Raw genomic sequence first — 9,324 nt, 5'->3', positions numbered from 1 at the left:
CATGAGAATGGTATACATACATTGTACTACAATAGTTGAATGTACTACCTAGTGTTTGATAAATTCTGATACTTGCATGCATGCACGATAGACAAGCTTTCCTACAAATAAATTTCTTGTGTCATAGAATCATGTTTTCTTGCTTCCACTCTGTTGTACCCCTGTAGCCATAACAGTAATCCCCTGATAGTGATTGTTTCTGTTTGCAAAGTGATGGGAGATATGTGTTCTGTAGGTTAAACACCTCAATTTCAAAGGCGATTTGTAATTCAAGTTTCTGTTTGATTTGTTGGAGAGCTTCTTTTTGGCAATTTTCCAGTCCAAGCTGTAATATGAAATAAGTCGAGTTTTATATACATTAGACGTTGATACATAATAATACCAATGGTTTTAGCCGCAGATGTACATGCATGTGCCTATACACATCTTATAGAGCTGTTGTTTATTAAGGAGAGGTAGAATTGCAACATGCAGTGCTTCACATAATTACTTCTTGAAATGTTTACACAAGTTGCTTACCCATTTACATGTATCTTCAATGACAGCTTCAACAATCCTGAAGGTAATGCTTGTTTTGTTGAGCGTATCTGTGAAGTCGAACATTTTAAGGAGAGGGTTGATCATCCGATTTAGCCTATCCAAAGAATGCTTGGATGACAATGGAAGTTGATCCTTCTGCTCATAATTATATTAAGCATAAAGTTAACTACATGTATAGATCTATGTATATAATAGGAAATTTTTCACTTGAAGACTAATTATTGAGGACTCACCAAGTCCTTTGCTGCTGCTGTTAGTCCTGGTATAATGTGTTGATGAACGAGGATGATTTCTTTCTCCACGGAGGTCAAGACATCTGGATTTGTGGTCGGAGATGCTTGTATTACTGGACTGAAAATGGGGATTATAAGCAGAGCGATCATGATCAGTGGAGCCATGATAATTATTCCTTCAACTTCAAGACTAATAATTGTTATGAGAGAAGATAAACTTTTGAACTTCACTATCTAGTGCTCTCGCTTATATAATTGAACATGCTCCTCGCTGTGTTGCTTCATACTTAAATAAATTTCCCAAGATTCCTTAATTGTATATAATGGATCAAAAGTTTAATTGGGACTCTTCTTACACTATAACCTTTACTAACTAGATCTGCATGGTATTTGTTGGGAATTAAGTGACAAAAATAATGCTAACTTCATTACGCTTAGAGCTGGAGGTGTCAGAAATCAGATTAAATGTCTATATAATTATAACACTAGTAGTGACGTCTGTACGAAATGCTTTGATGATGAAATTTAATACTGTATAGACAGGAAGTAAACATTACACAATGTGTTTATTGAGTTTCCTACAATGTCATGTAAACAATGATAGTTATAATGTGATACGTAGTATACAAGTGCACATCTCATGAGTTAGCATTCTATGATATCATAGTCTTGTAAGGATATTGCATCACTTAAAGATGGCAGTATGAGAGGCAGCTGGTCTTTGGCCACTAACCAGTACGACTCAAGAGGTTTCCTGTTTGAAACGACAGTATAGTCTGGGCAGCGCTCAAACGAATACCCTCCAGCCATTACCAAGAAGTCTCGGCATTGCTTGCTCACTCGAACCTGAAGTGCTAAGCTAGATGAGCACAGTGTTTGTAGATGTCGCATCGTGGGGCCAAACAGTTTGTAGCGAGGCACACGCGAAGCACTGGCTGTTGTTTGCAAGCCGATCACTCCTGCAGAACATGGTCCTGAGTGAAGCGCTATCCTTAACTGGAGTGTTCGATTCTCAGGAAGTGGTACCAACACTTTGTTGGAGTAACTTAACAAACTCAATGCTGCAGTTGCCAGAATCTCAGCATAGTGTGCTGGGCTTTGCTCCATGGCTACACTTGGTTTTTGGTCGTTTAAATTTTCGTCCATGTTGATTTCAGAGCAATAAGAGCTGTCGGTAATTGATGAAGGAGTTGCAACTTTCCACGTTTCATTTTTAAAGTCAAACAAGCCACTGATTGCAATACAGCCATCTGATGTACACTCCATAATGAAGATTTCTGAGTTGGTGAATGCCTCTTCAATTAAAGTGTGTAGCTGATCGATCACGAGAATGACTTGCTCTGGTTGTAGCCTCGCGGATATGGAAGAGAATCCGACCACATCACTGCATGGATGCATGCATGCACGTGGGCACAACAAATATAATTATAAGGGACTAGATTTACATATATAGGTAACGAGATACGCACTAGCACTGCTTTGAGGTAAAGATTAACTATACTCACCACTGGGCCACTGTCACCATTGGGAACGTTCTTGTCATTGTCGATTTGAACTCAAATTTATTCACAGATTTGAGGCTCTCTACTTGAAGCAAGTGTAGGGGAAGGTCGCCTGCAGTGTAGTATTATATAGAGTATATAGAGGGTTTGTTTACACACACATTCAATGCAATTCAAATCATACAAATTTGTCATGATTGTCGCGATCTTTACGCAGTTATATCCATGCATATAATTATATAGATAATAGATAATTATTGGGCTATGATATATATAACATACTGAACATTAGTGAGAGTGCCCTGGATTGTTCTTTATTCCATCTCTCAGTCTGTACATTCAGCTTTGCTGTAGTTTCACGCAGACTTTCAGCAATCTCAAATTTCTCAGCTTCCAGTTTAGTGACTGTGGCTTCATGTTTCTGCTCTTCTGATCTGAGTTGTTTGTCATGTTCCTCCTGTATTGGCGTTTAATTTTAAAGCGTTACAACTAGACTGGTGTTGGTATAATTATTCTGAATAAAATTATAGGACGAACGAAACATTATCAATATGAATAATTAAATTAGTACAACCAGTAGGTTGGTTGTACATAGGATCGATAGATCATGAGTACATAAAGATGTACTTTATGCATGTACTCCTGATAGGATTGACATTGCTATAGATCTTGCTAGCTAGGGCACTTACAAGGAGGTCCATTTCTTTAGACCTAAGCCTTTCTAGTTCAGCCTGCATTTGGGCTGGTGATCTTCTAACACTGCCTCCTGCTCCCATTTTTCCTTTAGTTGTAGAGATTCAGTTAGATATTCATAGAGATCTTCCATGGTAACCAGCTAGACCATGCAGCCCCACCCCTCTTTGCACAATCTCCAGAGCTTGAAATTTATGGGGGGTGTGGCCCGACTTGTCTAAGTGAATAAAATGGAGGTCTGGGAGCTGTGTATGAACTGTCTATTCGAGCTGATAGTGTTCGGTTTGGTTGAAATATTCACGAGACATGTCTTCTCTAGAAAAAGATGTTCCAGGCTTGTTTTGCTATCGTCACAGCTGGGTTTCCTTGTGACGTTTGTTGTTTTTATTCTGGTGGATCATGTACCATATCTACTGCTGTTGACTATTGTTGGCGTGATGGTTCGTATGATTTACGCGAGCTTGCAAACCTCTCGTAATCAATACATCAGTAAGCCACTACCAAATGCAATGAAATCGTCATCAAGAACTGATCCGAAAACACCTCAAAGTCGCATGCCTCTGCCACAGATGGGAAATTTCCGACCAAGGTCGTCACTACCTAATAATTATTTCCATCCGACTGGTTACAGTATACGGGGCACCCAGGAAAATAGGTATCTGCAGAGGAGGCCTTTGAGCAATCCTCAGGGTGGGATTCAGAGCAAACTACTTCCTCAAATACGAAATTTACAAAAATCATCTTTATCAAAATTCCCTCCGCTAAACTATATTCAATCGATGTTTGATTTCAAGCATTCCCCTGATCCTCGTCCGCCCGGTCTTATCAATTCAGGGAACACTTGTTTTATTAATTCAACTTTACAATGTTTGACATGGACTCCAGGATTTGCTGAGGGCCTTGCATCTATTGTTACAGAGTCGAATGTGTTTGTAACAACATTGCTACAGTTGATGTTTCGAATTACACACCAAACAGATCAACACGATTCAACCATAAGCCCATCTGATTTTTTGTTTTTGATGTCCACCTTGGCTCCTCATCTCATTACCAATAGAAGTGGACTCTCGTTTCAATCTCAACAAGACAGCGCTGAATTTTTATTATGGTTACTGAATCATATCCATACTGAAGCCGTTAAGAATTTTACAGTTGTATCGAATGACTTCATTGCACTGAAAGAAGACAAACAGACCCGCTTAGCCGAACTAAGTATTATGAAATCAAATGGCCATAATTTTGGCACAAAAGTTTTGGAATACTCGGAACTGGACTGGTATTTGTACACATTGCAAGCGAAGTCGCCTATTTATGAGCAGTGCCTTGGCCAGATACTAGAGGCAAGAGAATGTCAACTGTGCCACAAGGTGTCACTAAATATCGATTACTTTATGGTACTTCCTCTTCCCCTTCCAAAGTCAACAGGAGCTCATGATGTGATTTTTCTGGACGACTGTTTCAATTCATTCAGTCATGTCGAAGAACTGACAGGCTCTAATATGATAACATGCTCGTGTATTGTTCCTAACGAACAGTCCCTCACACCAGGAACGAGAATTGCTTTGCTCGGTAGAGCGCCACGTACTCTCATTATGCAACTATCTCGTTACACATACGATATAAGCTTACAAGCGACTGTAAAAAATAAGGCTTGCGTACGATTCAATACAACATTTCAAGTCCCAATTTCGATTGAGTCTCAGCTAGGGGTCCCCAGCAAATCACCTACGCCAGTGGTATACAAGCTAGTAGGAGTATGTGTGCACAGTGGAGCTGACAACACTTCATATGGACATTATGTGGCGTATTGTCTCACATCAACTGGGTGGTGCTACTTCAATGATGATACGGTGTCAAAAGTTAGTGATATTGAAGAAGCCCTCAAAGACTATTTTATTCTACAAAATGCATACCTTCTGTTTTATTCATGCTTTTAAAATAAATTATTGATAACAAGTTTGGCTTGTCATAATTCATGAATTGTATAATTTTACCATAATTTAATTGTCATCTGATTGAAGTAGACTGAACACCGTACGCGTAATAGTAATCATAAGCTCAGAGATTGTTCAGTACATTGTACATATAATAGTTGATTAATTATAATGTTTATCATGCTCAGGCAACATCAGCGCAAGTCTTTCCTTTTTTGTTAACAACATCAGGATGGCCACCACTTTCCTTCAGAAGCCCAAAAATCTCCAGATGACCTTCCTCAGCGGCAACATGTAAACAGGTGTTCCCTTCAGCATCCTGGGAATTAGGATTTGCTTTAGCAGCAAGCAGGAGCTTCACAATCTTCAAGTTTCCTTTTGCAACGGCACGATGCAGTGCTGTCCAGCCATACTTATCTTGGTGACCCACAGAAATATTGCTGTCAATGAGTAATTCAGCGATTTCTGGTCGGTTCTTTGAGGCTGCGTAATGAAGGGCCGATTGTCCTGTGTCTGTAGTGGCACTCACATCAGCCTTAGCCCCAAGCAGTTTTTTTACACACCCCAGGTGTCCGGCCGACGAGGCTATGAGAAGTGGGGTCCGCTTGGAATCATCTTCGACATTAACCTGCAATGAAAGAATTAATTTTTACGCTGTCACAAATTGTATTTTTCGCCTGTGGATGAGTTTAAGAAGGATATGGAATATAGGAAGTTATAAGCTATAGATCTACCGTCCTATAAGTAATTATGGATACCATGCAGTTGTCGCAATCCAATGATGAAGGGGCGGATCTAGCAGGTAGCAAAGGGTGCTCAAGCACCCCTGACCTTACAGTAGTTGATCCAAATAGACATAATTGAGTGGTAGGCTTAAGCAGCTAGCCAGCAAGTTTTTCTTTTATTACAAGCTTTCATATTCACTTCTCACTTACTTTTAGTTCTCCCTAAGTCCTGCGCTCTGTTTGTGCAGTTCTATTTACTAAAAGGCTCTAAACCTCCAGCACATGCTGACTATCTCTAAGCCTAAGGAGTGTCAACCTTTTTTTAGGCAAAATGTAATGCTCTAATGCGCGTACTGACTGTTTTATAGAAGTGATGACCCTTTTTTTAGGTAAAAAGCAGAGTCCTCTGTCCCACTTGAGCCCTGCCTTGCCACTGGAACCCCCTGACAAGAATCCTAGATCCGCGCGCCTGAGGTAGTTTCAGACGCACACGCACACATACAGACAATTTGTCTAGCTCAAACATAATCCCTGGTTCTCTAATACAGTGTCATGTCAGAGTCGAGTAGCGAATCAGCACTCACCTTTGCACCTTTGTCCAGTAGGTAAGAAACAATCTCAGCATGCCCAGATGAGCATGCCCAGTGAAGAGCAGTTCTTTCATTAGAGTCCCTCTTACCCAGGAGTGCAGGGTTTTTGTCCAAAACTGCTATCAGCAGCTGGAGCCTTCCTTCGTAGGCATAGTTGCAAATTTCCACTTCTGAAACACTACTATGATCTGAAACTTGAGCTGACATTCTGAACCCAAAGTCTTGAAACCACTCCCAAGCTTGAGTCTGTTGGGAGTGGTTTCCAGTCTTACAAAAATCATCTTGCATGGCATGTTGCATTGTGAGTTGACTGCAAAGAAGTGAATGAGTTCCACTTCTCTTTTTGATTGTTTTTCTGGAGTGTGGGCCTTATTATATACACATGGATAAGTGCTAGGTGAGTTATCGTTTTTGCAGAACCAGCTTGATCCAGCTGATCAGCTAGATCTCACCACTCAACTCTCCTACCGGTGTCTTCTGGAGTTCCGCAAGGAAGCATCCTTGGGCCTATGCTTTTCCTGATTTATATCAATGATCTTCCTCTTAGCATTAACTTCTCTAATATTTATATCTTTGCAGATGATACCAAATGCTCTCATCAGATGAAATCAACCTCATGCAGATACAATTGAACTACATCGGACCTTGATATGCTGAATGATTGGAGCAAAAAATGGAACCTCTCTTTTAATTCTCAAAAATGTGTGTTGTTGAAATTCTCTAAAAACCCCTCACTCTTTATGAACTCCTCTTACTTCCTTTCGGGGAGGCAGATCTCACCAAAGGAGAGTCACAGAGACCTGGGGATAATACTGCAACAGGATCTGGGCTGGCACAAGCATTATGACAGCATTTCTGCTAAGGCATACAGACAACTATAGGTTTACTCTGCCGTACTTTCTCATCATCCAACTCAGTATATACCAAGAAAAAGCTATACCTGTCACTGATTCGCTCACAGCTGTTGTATTGCTCACAACTTTGGAGACCAATGCTAGTCAAAGATACTGAAGCTCTGGAGCGTATTCAAAAGAGAGCAACAAAGTTTATCTTAGGCAACTCTGATGGTGACTACAAGGAAAGACTAGTGAAGTTAAAGTTACTTCCTCTGATGTACTCCTTTGAGCTGGCAGACATAATGTTCTTTGTTAACTCATTTAAAAACAAAACAAATCGCTTCTGCATTACAGATTTCGTCTCAATATCCTGTTCTAACACAAGGTCATCTGACAAGCTCACCCTCCGTCACACCAGATCAAGCCACAATCAACACCGTCATTTCTATTTTAACCGTCTGCCCAGACTGTGGAACTGCCTACCGGCCATTGATATGTCTCTATCATCTCAATGCATAAAGACACTGATCAAGCGATTTCTATGGTCCCACTTTGTAACTCATTTTGACCCCTACAACATATGTTCCTTTCATTTTCTCTGTCCCTGCAGTAAATGCTCTGATAATGGCAGCAATAAACCACCTGTAAATGCTGTATCGTCAAGCTCACAATGGTCATTAGTGTTTGTTTGTGAATCGCTTGTTCTCTATAATCTATCTCACACTGGGCAATCTGACTAGTTTCAGATTAGCCTTCAGCTGTTCACTCACTATATTGTCCTGTTTTTTTTTGTAATCACCTGTATGTATGCTGAGAAACCATAATTATTATTATTATTATTATTATCTACCTTAAGGTGACATATTTTCACAGGTAGATTTGTTTGCGTTTTTACAGTTTTGTACATTTTGCGGTATAATTTTTTGCGAAATTGTCGATCTGGATACATTAAACAAGAGGGCGGCCATTATTTGCGAGTACTAATTTTTGCGATTTTACTCTCATTCGCAGAAATAGCAGAAATTAATACACGCGAAAATATGTCACCTTAAGGTAATAAAAATATTAATATTGAATTAATGAAATCAACGTTTTCATGAACAATTCGTCTAGCAGACTCTGATTACATTGATCACACTAGAGAGATCATCTCTTAATTGGTGCTGTTAGATCAGGAGGAGATAAATTTTGAGGCACACATTTAGATGTTTGTAACATCAGCTAGATATATATAACAACAGCAAAACTGCATGGCAGTAAAAGTTAGTGCTCTCCTTATAATTGGAACGCGGCAATAAACGTACATTAGCTACATGTAAACGGACATGGAGATTTCCTATGCAATCGTTTCCAAAAATCGACTTTAGACACGTATATATTAAAATTAGTTTGAGCATAATTATCAGGGTAGTATGTGTGAACCTGTCATTACCAAATGCCTGATATGTGCATGCATGGTATTGATTAGCCTCGACCCCAGGCCGATCCCTCTCCAATTGAACGCTAGGTCGCCCAACTTCGTTCTATTAAAGAAAAATCGGCCTGGGACCGAGGCTAGGTATTGATCAGACAGTGGCAGATCCAGTGGGGGGATTTGGGGTTTGAGCACCCCCCTGACCTTGATGACAAGCCTGAAGGATAGAATCTAGAACTATAGCAGTTTAATCATAGATAGAAGAGAAAGGGATTGGTGATATATGGTAGCTAGCTAGTAATAATTATAGACTTCCTGTTTTGAACGGATCTCTTTGAAGAGCACCTCAGAAAAACTTGGAATTTGCAAGAAGAGGAAATCAGTAAACTAAAGTGTATGTAAAACATAAGCAGTTGTTTTACATGATTACTATAATTGTATAGATAACAGATTTAAAAGTGTCACATAATTAAAAGGTATCCAGTTGAGCGACCTAAACATGGCCGAGAAGAGAAGGATAGAACCTCTCCTTAGTTCTGTTCAGAAAAGTAATGCTGCAAGATCTTTAGGACCCTTACTGATAACAGAAGGTGGTAGTTAGGCCTAGGCTAATAAATTTCTCCTCCCAAACACAATTGCTACTTATAATTATTAGTGCATGCATGGGGGGGGACAGCTCAGTCATAATCATATCACTACATACACTGCATTGTATCACTCTTCTGCTTTCTTTACCAGCTAGCCGAGGGTTTGCACTTTACTGCTTATTAATATTAGAGACAGATAATTTTAATACTAATTTTGCCGGAGGATTTGCAGCAAATTCATTAGCAAAAGATATAAAAGTATGAGTTTTA

The 9,324-nt window shown here is 39.7% G+C and overlaps 3 protein-coding genes across 3 annotated transcripts; 1 reads left to right on the top strand and 2 right to left on the bottom strand.

Annotated features, from left to right (window-relative positions):
- Nucleotides 1-1,270: 1,270 nt before the first annotated feature.
- LOC135346736 (speract receptor-like) lies at nucleotides 1,271-3,120 on the bottom strand. Its single transcript, XM_064544458.1, has 4 exons — nucleotides 2,965-3,120; nucleotides 2,558-2,732; nucleotides 2,279-2,387; nucleotides 1,271-2,157 (listed from the first exon to the last, which is right to left on the bottom strand). The coding sequence occupies exons 1-4, from the start codon at nucleotides 3,049-3,051 to the stop codon at nucleotides 1,419-1,421; spliced, it is 1,110 nt and encodes a 369-aa protein (XP_064400528.1). The 5' UTR covers nucleotides 3,052-3,120; the 3' UTR covers nucleotides 1,271-1,418.
- Nucleotides 3,121-3,151: 31 nt separating this feature from the next.
- Nucleotides 3,152-4,983, top strand: LOC135346731 (ubiquitin carboxyl-terminal hydrolase 21-like). The gene has a single exon (XM_064544454.1). It carries the CDS (start codon nucleotides 3,199-3,201, stop codon nucleotides 4,903-4,905), a length of 1,707 nt encoding a protein of 568 aa, XP_064400524.1. The 5' UTR covers nucleotides 3,152-3,198; the 3' UTR covers nucleotides 4,906-4,983.
- Nucleotides 4,899-6,532, bottom strand: LOC135346737 (26S proteasome non-ATPase regulatory subunit 10-like). The gene is made up of 2 exons (XM_064544459.1): nucleotides 6,212-6,532; nucleotides 4,899-5,530 (listed from the first exon to the last, which is right to left on the bottom strand). Exons 1-2 carry the CDS (start codon nucleotides 6,515-6,517, stop codon nucleotides 5,087-5,089), a joined length of 750 nt encoding a protein of 249 aa, XP_064400529.1. The 5' UTR covers nucleotides 6,518-6,532; the 3' UTR covers nucleotides 4,899-5,086.
- Between the last annotated feature and the right edge of the window lie 2,792 nt (nucleotides 6,533-9,324).

This window comes from Halichondria panicea, chromosome 13 (assembly GCF_963675165.1).
Source record: "Halichondria panicea chromosome 13, odHalPani1.1, whole genome shotgun sequence".
Lineage (NCBI taxonomy): Eukaryota > Metazoa > Porifera > Demospongiae > Suberitida > Halichondriidae > Halichondria > Halichondria panicea.
Note: the sequence above shows the minus strand (reverse complement) of the source record. Positions and strands in the feature narration are given on the sequence as shown.